Raw genomic sequence first — 21,081 nt, forward strand, 5'->3', positions numbered from 1 at the left:
TTACAGCTTAGCTTTTGTCTGAAATGGTACCTCTTTTCAATGTTGCATTTTTCAAAGCCCTGAATAGAAGTGAGATAGAAGTTGAAAGCTGGCTGAGGTAGCGCTAGTGAGAACTACTCCTCTGTTATGACACGATCTGTCCTTCTGTCTTCTATTTACATACCATTTGTCTATATAGCATCTATCGATCTGTCTTCTATTTGTCCCTCCATTTGTCTGTCCCATAGATGGTTGGATATTGTATAGCATTGTCAAAGACCTTTTGTGCAAGTGAAATGTCACTATTTGTTCTATGCACTTTTGAGCTGTGGTTCTGACTACCTGCATATTTCTATTTTTTTGAAACTCGAACGTAAGTGTAAGTTTCTTTTCATTCCCGTTGACAGTAATTTCAAGGCTCCACATGGTGAACTAGAAAGACGTCTAAGTGAAACCTGACCTTGGATGAGATGTCTAAAAATTGTCACACAAATGTCTCCTTTTGGATATAAGCACTTAGCTCAAGTTGCAGCCCTGTAGTAGGCGTTTCGCGTCAGGACCGCCAGCCCACAAATAATGACACAGTCTTATTATTAATTAAAAAAGCTTGGCCTTTAGCTTAGGCTTGTCTCACCTAGCTCTTATAACTTAAATTAACCCATTTATATTAATCTATGTTCTATCACATGGCATTACCTCCCTCCCAACTTGCCCCTCCTATTTCCTCTCCTTGTCCCCTGGGGTCTTGTTGGCATTATCTGCATGCCTAGATTCCTCCTCCTCTTTCTTTCTCTCCCCAGAAATCCTGCCTATCTCTCCGCCCTACTTAGTGGTCATTCAGCTCTTTATTAAGCCCATCAGAAGGCACGTTAGGAGAGACATATCTTTACAGCGTACACAAATATTCCGCAACACAGCCCTGGCAATGGGGAGAACTGGACAGATTTAGGACTAGCTGTGGGACAGAAACATTTGCTACATGGATTCAGTAACACATAGGTGACATGTACAGGTAGGAAGAGAAATCTCTAATCACAAGAAACAACAGATCTGAAAAGAGTCTGGGGAATGGCTGTAGATGGAAGTTGGCCCCTGTCCTCCGGAGAATTAACACAATTAGGTTGTGAGACAAACTCTGAGGCCTGTGAAAATAATCAGAAATCCTGAGTCAAAGCCTGGACATTGGAAGCTATCCCTTCTGTGGAACAAGAGCTTAAAAATTTCACTCTTTGGTACAGAAAGATAGAAGGCACTTGTTCTTCTAACAGGGTACTGATGGAGGTATCTCTGGCTTATGGAATTAGAAGTTAATGGCAAAAACACCCCAAGCTGAGAAATTATTACTATTATTGATTGCTGAAGTCCCCAGAGGGTTCTGGAAGCAAATCCAGGTCTCTATCCTCTCAGCCACACTTGGTTTATGACATGGGTTAAATTTTAAAAAAATATATAAACCAAAGGGACGCAGACAAAGGTATGCTTTTAATGGACTTCACATACTAGTGTGACCATCAGGACTGTAAACTAAAAATCATTAAAACACAATAAAATGATGAAAGAAAGGAACCAGGAAGGAAGGGCACAAGAGGAAGGAATTCAACATTGTCAAAATGACAACTGAATTGTCAAGGAACCAAACAGACAATCTTTTCAATGATCTGTTTATTTAGATTTTATGTGCATTGGTAATTGGCCTGCATGTGTGTCTGTGTGAGGGTGTTGGAGCCCCTGAAACTAGAGTTACAGACAGTTACAAGCTGCCATGTGGGTACTTGGATTTGAACCTGGGTCCCATGAAAGTACTCACAACCATTGGGCTATGTCTCTACCTCCCTGCTCCCTACCAAATTGATCCTCTTAAGTGGAAACTATATATCTCAAAGTCACACGTCTGGAAATCATTAAAGACAGTGGATTGATCACAGCTGCTGAGAAGATAAGCGCTGGTCCCACATTTATGAGAAAGTTATCTGAGTGGCAGCGGCGCGCGGGGGTCGGGGGCGGGAGGCGCCTGCGTGTGGGTGAGCAGCGGCAGGTGAGTTAGAGAGGTCTGTGGTGCGGGTCGCCCCGAGGGACCCGAGGGACCCGGGCGCAGGCCTCGCGCGACCGCCACCGTGTGCATGCCTTGTTTGTGTGGTGAACGCACAGCCGCCAAACTTCCTCCGCGGAAGGAGACTCAGCAACAGAGAACTGCATTGGGAAGTTTTGGAGAGGCCTAGAGGGACAAGAGAATGGGGGAGATGCAATCACCAAAGTGAACACGAGTAGGGATTATTATAAAAAAATGAAAGATACGAGTCATCAGATTAAAGAAATAAACTGAATTTCAAGTTTCTTATACTCAGAATCCCATCTAACAACGAGCAGAACTGAAGGAAAACAAACACAAAAAGAAATATCTTAAAATTACTTTGGATAACTAGAAGATAGAATGATAGGAAAACTTTAACAGGAAGAAATATGTAAGTTTAGTCATTGTATTTTTTTTATTATAGCAGAAAATGAAACCTCTTAAATATATAAATATGTCTGTTTAGACAACAGGAAACATAGCTGTAAAAATGATCCCATGTACAATACAGGTAAACTGAAATAAACCTGAAAGCAATGCTGTATTAAAATGCAAACATCTGTGTGAATTTTAAAACTAGAAATAATAGGTATCGCAGTGTACAAATACAATCCAGTGTAGCTAATACGACACAAAGGGAGATGAGGAAAAGTGACTGTCCTGCTAGGCTCTTTTGGTCAACTTGACATATGCTAGAGGAACCTCAAATGAAGATTGCCTGAAGGCAAGTCTCTATGGCATTTTATTGATTAAAGGCCGACGTGGGCAGGGTGATGAACCCCCTGGGCAGGTGGTTCTGAGTTTTGTAGGCGAGAATGCGGAGCAAATCATGAGGTGAAAGCCAGGTAAGTAGTGTTCTTCCATGGACTCTGCATCAGCTCCTGCCTTGAGTTCCTGTCCTGACCTCCTTTGATGACAGAATGTGACATGGAAGTGTAATCAAAATAAACCCTTTCCTCCCCAAGTTGCTTTTGGTCATGTTGTTTGACTGCAGCGGTGGAAGCCCTGACTAAGACAGGAAAGGTACCATTAGCTCAGCACAGGGCTTCCTTCTGAGTGGGAGAAGCCTGGAAAAAAATGAAGAAGGGGATTTTTCTGTGTTAATGGTGTTAAATGTCCTTAAGAGAAAAAGAATAGCCTATACAAATACATGAGTGTGATGGTAGCAGTTGTGTTTGGGTGGCTGGCATATGAATGTCTTAGTCTTTTCTGAATAGTTGAAATATATTATAAGGGCTGGAGAGATGGCTCAGAAGTTCAGAGCACCTGTTGTTCTTGCAGAGGACCAGGATTTGATTCCCATCACTCAAAAGAGTTGCTAATAACTTGATAACTCCAGTTCTAGGGTATCCAGTGCCCTCTTCCAACCTCTGCAGACAGCAGGCAGGCATTGGGGGGCACTTACACAAAACATGCACACAAAACACTCATGCACAAATTAAATATAAATCAATCTTCAAAAGATTAAATAAAGATAGAAACACTGAGATGGCAAAGATCTATATTCTCTTTTTTCTTCCATCTCTTAATTTCAAAAGTATGAATTCCTATTTTTGCAAAGAGAGAGTTGAGAAAAGAAGGAAGAGCCTTGAGTTCTATTTCTAGAATGAATAGTAATTTAACTAAATAGTTAAAAACTCTTACATCTTCTTGTAGTAGTTTTTGGACATTATGTTTCCATTTAATCTCTTTTATAGAATTGCAAGTTTCTTTAGAAATTCAGTTTATTTCAGTCAAAAAAGTATCCCACTTCATCAGAGGTGAAAAAGAAAGAAGTGCTTCCTGTACCACAGTTGTTTTGTGTGTTTGTGTGTGTGTGTGTGTGTGTGTGTGTGTGTGTGTGTGTATTTCCGAAACAGGGTTTCTCTGTGTAACAACCCTGGCTGTCCTGGAACTCGCTTTATAGACCAGGCTGGCCTTGAACTCACAGAGATCTGCTTGCCTCTGCCTCCCAAGTGCTGGGATTAAAGGTGTTCACCACCACTGCCCAGCTAGTTCCACAGATTTTTAGATCATTCTGGGTGGTGATGGGTTTGGTTAAGAGTCTTTCTTTGTGCCTCTTCTGCTTCAGTCTGAAAAGCCTTCCCAGGTCCCAACTAGCTGCCTGTTCCTGGACCAGTGATTCAGTAGATGAAGGTGGGACGGGGGCAGTGCCTGTTCCTTATGCTGAGGATGGAAAAGAACTCTATGTTGGCTCCTTAAAGTGGCCTCATCCTCTACTTTTGCCATGGTGACCACACATCACAGCTGCCTTGGTTTCTATAGAAACGTGTTTCCTAGGCAAGGGAACTGAGAGGACTGGTCTGAAGACCCCTTTCTTATTGGTCTCTTATTTTAAGAATAGAAAGGAAAAGTTCTTCTGGTCTCCAGGAAAAGAGGGAGCAGAGTCAGCCTGTAGGATCCTAAGATGCCCTGACTTCTCTTATAGTCTCCATGGGGTGCAGAAATGCTCTACCCCTCTCATATTCTATGACTTGGTCCTCGACATGCAACATGCCCTCTGAGCTCTTCTCCAAGCGTATATTGGTGTCCAGGCTGAGGACTCCCTAGTTCCTGTGTTCTGTAGGGAATGGGCCTATAAATCCCTAAGAAACCAGTTAAATATGCTTGTCAATCCTAGCTAGGAAAAGGTGTCGTTGTTTCTTTGTAACGTGTATGAGTTCAGCCACCTCTTTTTCCTGCTCCTTTTGGACTGGGTTTCACTTAAGCAGGATGTTTGCCTCTGTGGGGCTGGATGTGTGTGATGTCAATAGGTTGTGGTCCCAGCTCTGTTCTGGCTTGTACAGTCTTGTACAATCACCATGAAGGTTGTTGTCTACACAGTTATGCCATTTGCTTAGAATTCATTTAATAAAAAGAAAATATAGGAACATAGCTCAATGTCACACAGGTCACCAACACCATCTCTCCACTCTCCCACTTCCTGTGTTGACGACACAAGCCGCATCCTCATTGTATGTCAGGGACACTGGGAGAGGAGGGAAGCTGCAAGATTAACTGGGAGCATCTTGGGAGGGAGTGATCCCTCCTTTCTCTCCCTATTTGCAGTCTCTTTCTGTAAAACCCTTTGGTGATTACCCTGTGCCCCAATCCACAGCTTGATAATCGAAACAGAGAGCTGTGATGGTGCTCCACTTTGACAGACGTTAGAATCACCTGGGTAACGGGCCTCTGCTCATGCTTGTGGGGACATCTTGATTACGTGATGAAGGAAGGCTCATCTTACTCACAAGCAGTACAGCTCCCTGGGCAGAGGATCCTGGACTGTGTGCAAAGGAGGAAGGAAGTGAACCCTGGCTCAGCTTCACCCTCTGTCTGCCCCTTGACTGCGGGTGCAGCAGGACCAACTGCTGCAAGCTCGTGCAGTCTTGACTTCCCACCCATCACGGACTGTACCCTGAACTGTGAGCCAGAGTACCTGCTTCTCTAGAGAGTTGCTTTCATCAGAGTATTTAACGTTTATCTCAGTATCTACCTCATAATGAATATTTAATATGTGCAATTGTGAAGTACCCATTTTGGAAAGACCCCAGGATTTATACTGGATGTAACTTCTTGACAATTCAAAAAGGAGACTTGTTTGGGTTAAGCACTGTTTTAACCAAAGGACACTGGCTATACATCATCATCATCATCATCATCATCATCATCATCACTATTGGCATCAAAATTTTTTAAATTATCTTATAGTAAGGTCATCTTTAATTTCTTCCTTTATTTCTTCCTTGACCCATTTATGATTCAAGTGAGCATTGTTTAATTTCCACATGTTGGGGACTTTCTGGAATTAGTGTTGCTGTTGAATTCTAACTTTAAGTCATGGTGGTCTGATAAGATACATGTTTTTTGAGGATTACTTATAACAAATGTATAGACATACAGTGTGGGGGGAGGAGGGTGCTTTCTGGGCGTTAGCTCACTGTTTTCTGCTTTTATCCAAATCTACTCTGATCTGGCCTGTCTTTACTTGTGTCCTGATTTTTTAGCATCAATCTTGAGGAGTTAGGTGGACCCTAAATTCACCTTTAAGTGCATATAAGTAAATTGATAGCTAAGAAACTAAGTATTTGTGTGAAGAAATCTAACTCAAAGTTATTTCCCAGTGCCATAGTTTAAGGAAATGCGTAAAGGGAAACTTCATTTTTCTAGGTTTGAGCCTTTCTTCCTGGTAGCTTAAATAATGGCATAAGACTTGGGGGGAAACAACTTTTGAGAGAAAAACAAATATGAAAATGGCTTATAGACTAAGGTGACCAAACAATCAGTGATCTAATCTCTCATACACAGTGTCGTTTTCATTTGGCACTGGGGATCAGGTCAGCAGGGGTCAGGTCTCTGCTGCTAATTACAGCCACAAGCTCTGTGTGGGACCATTGTGACCAGAAGCAAGCTTTTATTTAAATAATTGTGCACTTATTTTTTACTTATTTTATCCAAAGGGAATATTTATAATTCAGATGAATTCGTTTTTAACCCAACGTGATTTCAGAATTTCAGAAGATTTTAAATCAGTGAGGCATACACACACATACAATGGGGGAATCAACCAAAATTTCTGAGTTCTCTTAAAAAACAGAAGAAGTTGTTATAGAGAGTTAAGTGTGCCAGAAACACAACAAGGTACGCTCTGCCCCCTCACCAACCCCATATGGTGCCAACAGAAACTACTAGACAAACTAGTAAAATGTGGGGATTTATTGGCAAAAAGACACCTGAGATGTGGGCACAGAGCTTGCTAGTGAGATCGTTTCCATCCAAATGCCATTCACAATCTGACTACTGCATATTGCCCTTGGTGGCAGAAAGTGAACATAGCTGGAGCCTGATTAGTGTTTTGATTGACACATAATTGTGACATAGTGACATTGTGGTAAGAATTCTAAGAAATGGGTACTGAGGAGCAGGAGGAGGAGTATTTTCCTAGTATGTGCAAATTCCCATGCTTGATTCCCCAGTTCTATAAAAATAATAAGAAATGCACTCTGGGAAAATATAGCACTTATATCTATCTGCCAGAATTTTGTCATGCATTTGGCTGATACAATTTGATTATAAGCATAGTATTGAATTAATCATTTCATTAACTAATTCATCTGAATTAACAATTCATCGTATGAGTTGATTTTATCAATGTGTAACATCTATCCTCTCTCTTTCTCTCTCTCTCTTTCTCTCTCTTTCTCTGTAGTCAGAGGCTGCTTATTCCTTCCTGGTCACCCAGACTTGAAATAATCATACAGAAACTATATTAATTGTGATATTGTTTGCCCAATAGCTTAAGTGTATTTCAAGCTAGCTCTTACATCTTAAATTAACCAATTCCTCTTAGTTTTTATTTTACCACTAGACTTGTAATTTGCCAGTACCAATGTGCAGGTGTCAGTCTCCTTTGGCAGCTTCATGGTGTCTCCCTGACTTTGCCTACTCTCTCTATATATCAGATTTCCCACGTGGCTATACTGTGCCCTGCTATAGGCCTAAAGCAGATTCTTTATTAACCAATGGTAATAAAACATATTCACAGCATACATCACCTCCCCTTTTCTATCTAAATAAAAAGAAGGTTTTAACTTTAACATAGTAAAATTACATATAACAAAAAGGTATCGAGCAAGAATTACAGTTATTATATATATATATATATATATATAATCTTTTAGTATAACTAAGGAAAACTATAATTACTACTATCTATTCTTCAACTCCATCAAAGACCCCAGAAGTATATAATTCCTAAATAAACAGGAAATGCATTGTAAGCAACCTCAAAACTCTAGAATTGCCAGAGACATCTCACTGCCTGGACAGTTACCCAAAGTTCTTCTGTATCATTGGACTATCCATCTTCAGCCTATAGGCCCATTGTATCTGGCAGACTTTTCCATGAAGCGGGAACTTTGAAGATCTCTTATGCCTTGTACTGGCAAAGTTTATTAGTTGCTTTCTTCTGTGCCCTGGAAAATGTCTGGCAGTTCTCTCATGAAGCAGAACCCTGAAGGATTGTCTCACCTCCTTTAGGCAAGTTCAGCAGTCATTTTTCTGTGGGTTCTGCACGTCCAGTTCATACAGCATACCATCAAGCAGTACAGGCAAGAGCAGCTTCTTGCCCAAATGACTAACAAACTCTATAAGGAGCCTCTTCAATATCCATCTTCCCCTTGAAGTAGACTGGTGCTGCAAGTAGCAGATGAGTCTCATTATCTTGAAAAGTCAAGTTCTTAAAACATTTTAAATTCCATATTCTGTTAGTTTTTAAAGGTTTGAAGAATAACTATCCATCTGAAATATATCTTTGTACATCTAGAAAACCTAACTAACATGACTACAAGTTTGACTATTATAAATGACTATCTATTGGTCTGTATTTCTTAACTATATTCCATTTTTAAATGAGCTACACAAACCTAATACCTTAAACAAGAGCAAAAATACATATAACAAAATTGACCTTAAATTTGTATCGATAGACCAAGATCCATACCAAAGCAAAGTATTCATCTCTATTGCATATCGCCCTTTAAATGTAAACAAACATTTATAAACAATATTTGTAAATTTGGGTGTAGTTCTTTCCAAACTGCTTCCTCCTTTTTGTTAGCGAAGTAATTTTGTGGTTCATGGAGACTTTTCAGGGGCTCTTGGTCCATCAAACCACATTAGCCTAGAAGGAATCCACAGGTTCTCTTCCTCTGTGGAAACAAAAGCAGAAGCTCTTTTCCAAAGCAACATATCCTTAGTCCCAAATTTTGAAGTCAAGGGGTTTAGCTTAGCAGCCCATACATAGTGTCTCTCTCTACTGAGCTCATTCACAGTAAAAAAAATGAAAATTCAAAGAAAAACAATAATATATATAATCAGACTCTCTGTGTATTTTTCATCTTTACATGACTTATTTTTCTTTACACCTTTAATCTATGACTGTACTATTTTATATTACTTTGCTGTCTCTTTAAAGACTTTACTTCTTCTTGTAACTCTCTATACTCTTTTTCTTCTCTCTCCCAAGCCTATGTACATTTTTTAAAAAAACACACTGTGTCTCATTTAGAGGTCTTTTATTTCTGAATCTGTCCTTTGTGTATCTGTAATCCTTTTCTGACCAGGAGTGCTTTTTAAAGTGCTAAGTGGCATGGCTAGGACTAAGGCTGCTTTTTCCTTTTGGCTCTGCCCAGTCCAACATGGGAGAGGTCTGTTTAGTGCCAGCTCTGTGAGCCATGCTTACAGCCCCATTCCCAGGCACACAGCAGGTCTCTGTTGCCATTAAGCAAGTTGTAGCACTCTGCTCACAAACCCCTTCTAAAGCTAAGTCTCCTGAAAGAGCCAGAAGGCCACCATTTCTTAAAGAATCCATGTGGCTTTGTTTTTTTGCTGCTAAAGATGAATCAGGAAGAGCTCTCTCAAAGGAGCCATGGTGCTCCTGCTCACTGCCAGCAAACAGCCCATCTGGGAAAAAATGTGGCTACCAAGATGCAGCACTAAACTCTGTTTTTTTTCTGTGTCTTAGAATTTCTTCCCAAGGTCTCTCAGTTTTTATATGGATGTAGTTGCCCATGTTGGTGCCAATTTGTAGTTGGAGGCTGCTTGTTCATTCTTGGCTTCTCAGACCTGAAATAATCACATAGAAACTATATTAAATGCAATACTGTTTGACCAATAGCTTAAGTATGTTTCTAGCTAGCTCTCATGTCTTAAACTGACCCATTTCTATTATTTTATATTTTACCACGAGGCTCGTGGTTTACTGGTACCAGCACATGGCTACATGGCATCTCCCTGACTCCACCTACTCTCTCTCTATATCAGACTTCCCACCTGGCTATATTATGCCCTGCTATAGGCCCAAAACAGCTTCTTCATTAACTAATGGTAATAAAACATATTCACAGCAAACATCACCTCCCACATCATCATCTCTGTCTGTCTGTCTGTCTGTCTGTCTGTCTGTCTGTCTGTCTCTCTCTTTCTCTCTCTCTCTCTCTCTCTCTCTGTGTGTGTGTGTGTGTGTGTGAAAAGCATGGGTAATTATCTATGACCTGCTTGAGTTTCCATGTGGGTTTTAATTGCCTTTTTCTTTTCAGTGTGTGGACAACATACGATGTAATGGTTTAATGACTATAGTCTTCGAAGAGAATTCCAAAGTCACTGTGCCACATATGATTAAGTAAGTTCAGCAGCCCTCTTCCTTCTGTCTGAATCAGGATCAGATGGGTAGAGAAGGAGAAACTGTGAAGAGAGTACTGTCAGTAAAATTCTGCCTCTTCTGGAGAGGGTCCACCTTGTCAGTCATGGAGTAATTCCTGTTAAATCATAACTAACAATAACTGATATGAAAATGCTTTTTCAGATTCACAGCCTACTGGCAGATAGCACTGAGATTTGTTTTCATACAATTAACATATACCCTTACCCAGGACAAAAATCCTGTCAAGATGCTCAAGTTCAGTATTTAAAACTGCTCAAGGTCAGGGGGTGGATGAAGGTGTGTCTGGCTTATTTGGCATCATACCAGTGAGTATGAATCCTCTCCCTCATATCTGGCTGTAGAGCCAGGGTTAGGCATTGAACACACCCAATGGGCATCAGCTGGCATGAATGTAGCACTATCTGCTCACTGCATGTGCCTGGCTTTGCTCAGCGGTCATTGGCTTGGGCTGCTATCTTGTCTATATTTCAACAAAGCAACTGTAGCTTAAGTGGACCACTAGGAGGCCGTAGTTTAGAATGGGGAGCTCTATCAATGGCTCCCAGCTATGCATGCTAGAACTCTCTATATCAATGGTCTGTGTACTATGACATTTTGAAATTCAGAAACTAGGGAAGAAATTGCTTTTGTTCTCATTTTATTTTTGGTTATTTGTGTTCCATATTGTTTTCATGTTTTAACTGTATGTGAATGGGTGTTTCTCTGCATGTATGTCTGTGCACCATGAGCATGTAGTGTGCTTGGAGGCCAGAGAGAGGTCAGCTCCCCTGGGACTGGAGTTACAGATGCTTCTGAGTCACTATGTGGATGTTGGAAATTGACCCCAGGTCAGTGCTCTTAACCACTGAACCATCTCTCCAGTCCCTTGCAGTCCACATTTTAAAAGTAAAATGTTTTTTTTTAAAACAACTTGTTTATATATTTTTAAGTTATTGGAAATAAGAACATTATTTATTATTCTCTCATGCTTTCCTATATGGATGTTTTCAGGTCTGAGCTGTCTTGCTGAGACAAATGACAGTGTCCCTATAGAAGGATGATCTTGCGCTGCAGAGACGTGATAGCATGGCCCTAGTATGCAAGGACAGTTGTAGAACTTATTATTACATCACATGAAGGCAGAGAACGCAACACTATAAAAAACATTAAATAAAACAAAATTTGCAAATATTATCATGAATTTTAGTCAATTTAAAAATGTTTTGGGGAGGGCTGTGTTTAAATGCTATGGCATAGATTCTGTCTGCATTGAATTTCTTAGGTTTATTTTGACTTAGAAATTTCTTTTTGAATTAATTAAAATATCTGAATATTCAGAACAAGTATAGACTAAGCCAGGTTTAAACTATGTTTTATTTTTTTTGAATAGAATTTTCTTATTAATTTTATGATAGGACTCTGATTTCACAAATAATATATATTTGAAAGTCCATGGTGCTTTAGAGTCACAATGGTAAGTCAGACATTGTAGGTAAGTTCAAAGCCCATGGAACCCAAGGCAACTGCATATCTACGCTGCACACATCGTGTTGACTTCCAAAATTAATGGGAACCTCACTTGTGTGTCTGACCCTCATGGCTGGTGATGCATGCATTTACTGTCTCCTACCATGACAGTGACCCTGTCCATTCTCATTAGCATGACCGCTTTCATACAGACCAAACCTTCTGACTTAGACTTCACAGAAGTGAAGGAGAAGGGAGAAGGACCTGACCTGCCAGGGCTTCTGCACCACACTGGCTATATTCCTAAGGCAAAGAGAAGGGGCACACCTTTATTTATTCCTTCTCTTATTGCCCAGTCTCACTGGTTCTCTTAAACCAGAGGAAAACATACCCTAAGGCTGTATTCTGCTTCCCTGTGCGTCTGTCTCCATGGCTACATGCCACTGGAGAGGCAGGGGGAAATCAGCATTTTTCAAAGTTAAAAGGGAAAACATCCTAACATAGCCACATCTTGTTACTGACATGACGTCATTTCATAAGTGCTCACTTCCTTTTAAAACTCATCGATTATAATGGGCGATTTGGCTTTGATCTCTCAAGATTGCTTTTTATGTGTTTACCAAAAAGGAGCTGCTATTGCCATTGGAGGCTTAAGTAACACACTGTGGCTTTCTTGAGAGTCCCTCAGGAAATCATGGAAGAGCCTAGTCAGTGTAATAAAAGAAAATTAAGTAATTTCATAATATTTAATTTCTTTTCTTAAAATGAAAATATAATCACAAATTTGAAGGACAGTGGTGTAATTAGTTTAACTTAGTCTCATGCTGGCTGCAACACATTTTTCCCTCCTAGTGTTTTGAACAAACTAATTATAGTGAAAAAGATGCAAAGCTCAAAACTAGTTAGAATGCAAAACAGTGACAGCTAGTACATGGAATTTTCCTCTAAATGGTGCAGAGACTTAGCTTTTTTAAAATAATATTTGGCTTTGACTTTCTTTGAAGATGGAGATTTTGATGGGAAAAAATAAGAGAAAATAATGACTATTTTATTCAACCACTTCAAGACATGGTTATTTCATAAAAGTCACCCAGGACTTTTGACAAATGAGAACTCAAGATCCCTAAAACTACTGCTGCCTTAGGATCATGCAGTAAATGAATGAAAGAGCAGGGCTGGTTCTTAAAAGCAAACCTTCAAAGACCCAACAGGCTACGGCTGGCCAGGCCCTCTGCAGAGGCAGGCTAGCCATTTAAAATGCTCGTAAACGCTGCAGACAGAGTGCTTTCACCTGCACTATGCAGACTGTGTGCTAGAGCAAGCTATAAGACAGCTATTGCTTCTTGCTTATACCAAAGAAAATAAATAGATAATTTAAAATTCTTCAAAGCTTTAAAAGGCCTAAAGGAACTCTCCTAGCAAAACCAGCTGGTTCTTTAGCAAAAAGTTGGCTCTCAAAGACTCACAGGCCCCGCACATGACCTTTACCAGAACAGTGAAAGCCAGGACTCTCAGTTGTCCATTCTGATGCTGTCCTGAAGAGGCACAAGAGAGCTGGTAAGGAAGCAAAGAGAAAGCGGGATCCAGTGGCCTCCTAGAGAGGCTGCCAGTGAGTGCCCCCTGCTGAGTCAGGGGCAGCAGATGGAAGAAGGCTCTATAGAAAGGAAGTCAGTACTACACACAGTCCATTAACACTTAAAAAAATCCATTTCCTAGACTGCAGAATATTGAAAACAGAATATAATTAAGCATACCAATTTGTGAGTTAAATTGTGTTGAAAGTTTAAGCCTATGTATAAGTCAGAAAGAATAAAATAAATCTATTAGACTTTCAATTTGAGAAGTTAGGAAAAAGGAAGAGAAGGCCCAAGCAAGATGGTAGAGCAGGTAAGGGCATCTGCAGCCCGATGGCCCAAGTTTGACCCCTGGGACCCACACGGCGGAAGGAGAGAACCCATTCCTACAGCTATCCTCTGACCTCCGCAGGCATCTCCTCAGGTAAATTTAATAAATAAAAGGACAAATAAAAAGAAAGTAAAACAGAAGGAAAAAAATGTTAAAGAGAAAGGATGAGAAATTAAATGTAGGAAAACTCTGGAAGGGCATAAGTTAATATGAAAGTAATATAACTGATAAAGAGCTGGTTCTAAAAGGTAAAATAGTAAATTATATCTTGTGTTCAGGAACTACATATTTATAACACAACATATCATAATATCTTACACAGCACAGGGCCGTGCACTGGGGCTTGTCACCACTCTGTTTTAAGCATACTTCTGACCTGCTCCAAGACATGAGAAATGTTTTCTCTTTCTACTAAAAGAGACTTAGTATCTTCTTTCTAATAAAGCATGTTGAATTAGAGCAAGAAGGAATTCACACAGTAAAATCACATGTCATTGCAACCTCCATAATTCGTTCTCAAGTAGAATGTCATGGTAGCACATAATGTTCCCAGACACATCTGTGGCATGTCATACCACCTGCACATCGCTCTGTCGTCTGTGGAAAACTCTGGAAGCCTCACACGAGTGTGCGTTTTCAGGCGCTGCAGCACTCAGTGGCTGAGGCAGAAGGTCCAGCAGCTTTGCTCACCCGTTCCTGGTTTGCATGTAGGTCTGATGCCCGTCTTCATAAAGACGACACTGACATCTGTTTCAGTAAAACACTCAATTCCTGCAAAGTGCCGCAGATCCGCTACGCGAGCGTGGAGCGCCTCTTGGAGCGGTTGACGGACTTGCGGTTTCTGAGCATTGACTTCCTCAACACCTTTCTACACACCTACCGCATTTTCACCACGGCCGCTGTGGTGCTGGCGAAGCTCTCCGACATCTACAAGAGGCCTTTCACCTCCATCCCGGTCAGGTACTGCAGCATTGCCAATGCCCCTAAGCTGTGGGCTCACCTTTGACCTTATTGCGTAAGAGGAAGTTAAGTAAAAGGTCTTAGAGTTCCCCAGGGAAGAAGCCGGAAGTTTCCAAGTGACATTTGATTACTCTATGATTATTTGGAAGCTGACACATTTATTTTAGCATCATCATTATTTATTATGATTGGTGTTATGTTCTTGTTTTGGGAAGCTCCACCCAGCCCCACTCCTCCCATTCCAGACCCTGCCCCGAGAAAGCCGGCCATAGGTTGCTCCTCCCCTGGAACTGCTCAAGATCTCCTACAGATTATTAGACCATGCCCATAGATCTGCCAGGTACTTTCATGCTTGCTCTCCTGCCTTTCTGAGAGTTGCTTCGCTCGGCTCCTCGTATTAAATCTGGATTCTTAATTTGGTTTGATTTGGCTTCTTGTGTCAATGGAGGAACCCATTAACCGGGTCTCCAATACCTACCATTTGGTGCTGAAACGCTCTTTTTTTTTTTATTAAAAATTTCCATCTCCTCCCCTCCTCCTCCCCCTTCCCTCCCCTCCCTTCCACCTATACCCCCACTGCGCCCCTCTCCAAGCCAAAGAGCCATCAGGGTTCCCTTCACTATGTTAAGTCCAAGGTCCTCCCAGCTCCCCCTAAGTCCAGGAAGGTGAGCAACCAAACTGACAAGGCTCACAGTGAGCCCGTCCATGCTGTAGAGTTCATGCTCATCGCCGTTGTCCTTGGTTTCTCAGTCCTCCTCCACCGTCAGCCACATTCAGAGAGTCCGGTTTGGTCCCCTGTTCCATTAGTCCCATTCCAACTGGACTTGGTGGTCTCCTGTTAGATCTGTCCCACCGTCTCAATGGGTAAATGCACTCCTCACGGTCCTGACTTTCTTGCTCATGATCTCCTTCCTTTTGCTCCTCATCAGGACCTTGGGAGCTCAATCTGGTGCTTCTATGTGGGGCTCTGTCATTTTCTCCATCCAATGCCAGGTGAAGGTTCTATGGTGATATGCAAGATATTCATGAGTATGGCAATAGGATCTGGACATTTCTGGCACCCTCTCCTCAGCTGCCCAAGGACCTAGCTGGGGGCGTCTTCCTGGACACCTGGGAACCCCTCTAGAGTCAAGTCTCTGCCAACCCTAGAATGGCTCCCTTAATTAAGATATATAATTCCTTGTTCCCATATCCACCCTTCCTATATCCCAACCATCCTATTCCCCCAAGCTCTTCCCATCCTCCACTTCACACTTTTCTCTCCCCATCCCCCTTTCCCCCCATCCCACCCCACCCCCAAGTTCCCATTTTTTGTCCGGCAATCTTGTCTACTTAAACGCTCTTAAGCATGTTTTGTTGACTCAGTAACCGTGGAGCAGACCTCATTTTGGCATGCTTAACAAGACTCCCAAAGATGGGAGTCTCTACTTTAAGGCTTTACTGCACCTTAGTGGCAAGGCATCGGAGAGCCTGGACAGCGTCTGTGTTCCGCTCGCAGGGCAAGTGCACCTTTAGCATTTAGATTAAGGAGAATCCAGCAGTGAAAGTACAATGCTGTCAAGGTCTTCAAACGTAGATGAGCTGAGAGTATGCTCTTGTGTGATATCTGCGACAGGTCTTCCTTTGGCTACAATCGGTTAACAGCCTTCGCTTTTCATCTTAGGTCATTAGAGTTATTTTTTGCTGCGAGCCCAAACAACAGAGGTGAACATATGGTAGATGGAAAATCCCCACGTCTTTGCCGCAAGTTCTCCTCCCCACCGCCCCTGGCTGTGTCCAGAACATCCTCTCCTGTGAGGGCCAGAAAGCTATCCTTGACATCTTCCTTGAACTCAAGGATCGGAGCCCTGGACCTGACCACATCTTCACCTTCCAGCAGTCCTACCGCCCACAGTCCGGCGGCATCCCCGCCACCTCACACCTGTAAGTACCACTGGGTCTTAGCACTGGGCCTCTGCTCCTGAGCGAAGTGCAGCGGCTATCCGAGGGAGCACAGAGGGACACCTTGGGGATCTGTGCAGCAGGCCCAGATGAAGTCTGCAAAGTGTCTTCTCCAGCACATTGCTATGATCACACCTCACACTTGCAGCTGCCTGGTTTCCCACCATTCCTTCTGAAAGACTCAGCTTACTTGTTTTTTTTCTGTTTGTTTGTTTGTTTTGTTTTGTTTTGTTTGTCTGGGGGCAGTTTCCTCAATTCTGCATACAAAGAATGGATACAGTGCCAGCTGAATAAAGAGCATCCTTGCAGATTCTTGCCCTGCAGTAGCAGGGAGCAGCTTGTCATCCCCCCCCCCCATTCAAAGTCTATGTAGTGAAGAGAAGAGCAGGCCTGCTTTGCATCCTGCCCAGATCCCACATGGCTAGCTTTACATGCAAAATAACAACACACAAATTGTATTCTTTTAAACACTGCTTGGCCCATTAGCTCTAGCCTCTTGCTGGTTAATTCTCATATCTTGCTTTAACCCATATTTAGTAATCTGTGTAGCACCACGAGGTGGTGGTTTACCGGGAAAGATTCATCATGTCTGACCTGGTGGCTGGCTTCATGGTGAATGTCCCAGAGAGGAGAGCATGGCGATTGCCTCACTTCCCTTCTTCCCAGCATTCTGTTCAGTCTACTCCACCCACCTATGTTCTGACCTATCAGGCCAAGCAGTTTCTTTATTAATTAACCAATGAAACAACAGATAAATAGAAACACTCCTACATCAAGTCTAGTTGTATCTAGTCATCAGCAGAGGACTGATACATTAAGATCATAATGTTCTTGGATGTTGGTAAAGGCTGATTAGCTTAAGAGTCTATTATGATACTTTGTATAAAAGATAAGCCTTGGGCACCCCTTATCTAATTGGTTGGGCTCCCAGTTTACTCCTGCTTTGTTGTCTGGGTGAAGGACGTGCCCCTTCTAACCTTTTGCTCACGAGGATAGCCTAACCTGGAAGTACTGTGATAGCTGAAGAGCTTGGCCACGGGGGAGGGGCCATTTCAGGTCACATTAAAGCTATAGTGAGACAAATCAAAGCAGAAACAGTATTAGTTTTCTATGATATAACCAAACTTTGTTGATTTTAAGCTAGGGTTTTACTTTGTAGTCCAGGCTGTTCTTCTCAAATTCAATCCCCAGGGCTACCTTCAACTTTCTAAGAGCTGGGATTATGAACTTGAGCATACCATGTATAGCTACAAAATGATCTTTTTGTGTGTGAATTATATCATATGTCTTCCATCTTACCTTCTGTAGTAGCTTCCCACTGCATGTAGAATAAAGTATATTTGTCCTTCCAAGGTCTGCAGATCCTACAGGACTTGTTGCCGATTTGCAAGTCCTGCTCTTCACATTTCTCATCTACGAGGCTACTGTCTCAGTGACTCCCTCTTTGTGTCTTTAAGATTCCTTGGCTGTTCCTCTGAGAGGACCTTTGTCACATCTTTGACTGTGAAAAATCTAGGAGAGCAGCTACCTTGCCTAGCTTGTTTTCCTCAGTATCTCCATGCCTCGGCCAGGCAGTAAATGCTTATGAATTGAAGAAATGAAAAGAATCATTCAGGAAACTGTGTCCTCTAGTATAATAGTTAGTATTGACTACCAACGTGATGGAATCTAGGATTATCTCTGGAGAAGCCCTTAAGCTGTTTACAGACTGGATTAAAGGAGCTGGGAATGCCACACTAACTGTGGGCAGCACCACCCCAGGGGCTGGGGTCCCACACTGAATAAAAAGGAGGAAGTGAGCTGAGTGCCAGCCCTCATTCCTGTTTCCTGACTATGGATGCCAAGTGATGGGCTACATCCTATTCCTACAGTCCCAACTTCCCTACCACCACACAGCCAAGAACTGAGAGCCACAGCAAACCCTCCCTCCCTTGGGTCGCTTTCCTTAGGTATTTGGTCATAGCAATAGGAAGAGCGGCCAATCCAGCTGGTGTGCTGCCTAGGCTTCCTGGGGTTGTGCCCTGTGGGTCTCCAAGTGTCCAGTGTTAACATGAAGAATATAAGCACATCTCACAGTATTATCAAGGAGCCTCCCTTGTATGTAACTGACTGACTTATTGATGATGACATAAAAATCAGGCACTAGGTCAGACAGTTCCCAGATTTCAAGGGGAGTCACCCAGATGAAGGCCCAAACCCTTGCTTTACTGCTTACTTGAAGTGTCTTATGTGCTGATGCCCTCAGATAATTTAAATAAGCTTTCTGGGTGAAGTGCTTAATGGAATTTCAACTGGAGTACATGTCAGCATCCAAAGTGGCATCTTTTTTTTTTTAAAAAAAAAAATAGAAAGTCTTTAAATTGACAAGTGAGCAATTAAGAAGGAAGAAAGGGGAAAATAATTAAAAAGTCATTAAAACAACAAACTTGGCAAAATCATGATGAATTCTTGGAAATAATGAGCCAAGGACTAGCTGGCAGATGTAACTGGGGCTCTACCCAGCACCAGGGTCTGATCGCCTCTGTGGAGGGAGTGACTTGAACTTATCTCAACCCTCCCCGGGGCTGCAGTGAACTGGGGAGTCCAGGAGGACGCCAGGGTGTGGTGGGCTCTTTCCCCTCTGTTACTGGACTGCAGGAAAGAAAAGGAGAAATCCTTACTCTCATCTTCTTTGGAATCAGGAGCAATTTAGGAACAAGGATTGCTGCGTCAGCTCTTCATGGCTCCCAGGGCATCCTTTGGTTGACCTCAGGGTTGGCATGAGGTCTGCTGCTGCCCTATGTGTGGTCAGGCTTAGTCTGGAGCCTGAGCAGGTGCTCTGTGAGCCCCTGCGGCTGAAACAGTTGCATGGGGAAAATAGGATGGCGCCCACTCTGGTTATTTGGGTGCAAGACCTGCGTGTAAGGGCAGGTGGCATAAGGGTGCAGACGAGAGCATGAAGCTGAAACGTAGGGGAGACTGTGCCTTGCTGAGCATAATCAACGGGTGTCTTTGATAGGAGCCAAGAGAGCTCCGTGACTTGAGAGAGGAGGCAGGCCACATTCTGGGTAATGAGACAGTCTAGACAGGTGTGGTTGTGCACACCTTGGAATGATCGTCCTTCCTGGGGCACAGCTGCTCAAGAGTAGCCTTGCCCTGCGTTGATGCCGTGAGCCCTGTAAGCAGAGCTTCCTGCTTTTCCTAGGATGTACAAACACTGTGGCAAATTAAAACAAAAGTCCTCCTAATGTTTTCTTCCTCCTTCTGTTCTTTTACTGTCACAGTGATTTTTAAGTTAAGGAAAGTGAACAAATAAAAGCGTTCGCAACAGATCACTAGAACCTTTTATCTTGGACAGGAAACCCCAACTGTTGGACAATACCTCACCCCACCAGCTTCTGGCAAGCACCACTCTGGGTTCTGTTTCTGTGAATCTCTTGGAAGTGGAATTACACTGCTTTTTTTGTGACCGACTTACTTCATTTATCTTAATAGCCTTGAGCTTCTACCTATGTTACCTGTTATAGGATTTCCTTAATTTTTCAGGAAAATAATATTTCACTGTATGCATAATGACTTTTTTTTGCCATTTTCCCCTCAGCTGATGTCTGAGTTACTTCTACATCTTGGCTACTGTGAACAGTGCAATGAACAGGAGTGCAGATATCTCTTCGAGATCATAATCTCAGTTCTGGAAAACACACACCCACGCACACACACACATGAACACACACACACGTAACATGAGTGGGCTTGTTGGGACACACATTAATTCTATTATTAAATTTTGGAGAAAGATGCATGGCAAATTCAAATTCCAAGGAGTGCGAAGGAGTTCCGCCAGCACTTGCTAGTTTTTATTTTGTTTTGAAATGGATATCATTCTAATGGCTATGATGTAAGAAACTTTCTTTTCTTTTTTAAAATAATTTTTAAAACATTTATTGTTACTAATAGCCACCAGTATGGATATGAATGTTCCTTTACTATCAGAAAAGCAGGACCTCTTTCTTTCTTCATGATGGTCTAAAGGCATGCTTGCATCCCAGTGGCTCCCACACACTGCACACCACCCCTGTGATTGGATGACCTATATATTACATTGCACACCACCTCTGTGATTGGATGATCTATATATTATACTGCACACCACCCCTGTGATTGGATGATCTATATATTATACTGCACACCACCCCTGTGATTGGATGATCTATATATTATACTGCACACCACCCCTGTGATTGGATGATCTATATTACACTGCACACTACTCCTGTAATCAGATGATCTGTTTAGCTTTTGTGCTGAGAATACAGCACTTTGTTTACTGCATTCATTAGTTATGATCTTTAAGCCCAAGCCCAGAGTGCATATCATTGGTGCAGGATGCTTGAGACACTATGTAGAGATAAAAAGCTTTTTTTAAATTGGAGCAATAAGTTAGAAGACAGTTCATTGTGGGGCCTAATATGTTTGGGGCTGTTATAGCATCTGAAACTGTGTAATTCAAAATCAACAGAAGTTTATTTTCAGGACTTCCAGAGGGTAGGAAGTCCAGGAGAAGGCAGTAGTGTGAGAGGAGCATTTTCTTTCTCTC

The 21,081-nt window shown here is 42.1% G+C and overlaps 1 protein-coding gene across 5 annotated transcripts in view; it reads left to right on the forward strand.

Annotated features, from left to right (window-relative positions):
• Rasgrf2 (Ras protein specific guanine nucleotide releasing factor 2) overlaps window positions 1–21,081 on the forward strand; it is a 214,846-nt gene that overhangs the window by 101,284 nt on the left and 92,481 nt on the right. For 4 of the 5 annotated variants that reach the window (XM_038323695.1, XM_038323697.1, XM_038323700.1 and 1 more), the window contains 3 exons: window positions 10,129–10,211; window positions 14,316–14,564; window positions 16,228–16,487. In XM_038323695.1, the coding sequence (XP_038179623.1) occupies window positions 10,129–10,211; window positions 14,316–14,564; window positions 16,228–16,487 (592 nt within the window). The remainder of the gene's footprint in view (window positions 1–10,128; window positions 10,212–14,315; window positions 14,565–16,227; window positions 16,488–21,081) is intronic. The other variant, XM_038323698.1, reaches the window with a different exon arrangement.

Source organism: Arvicola amphibius, chromosome 3 (assembly GCF_903992535.2).
Source record: "Arvicola amphibius chromosome 3, mArvAmp1.2, whole genome shotgun sequence".
Lineage (NCBI taxonomy): Eukaryota > Metazoa > Chordata > Mammalia > Rodentia > Cricetidae > Arvicola > Arvicola amphibius.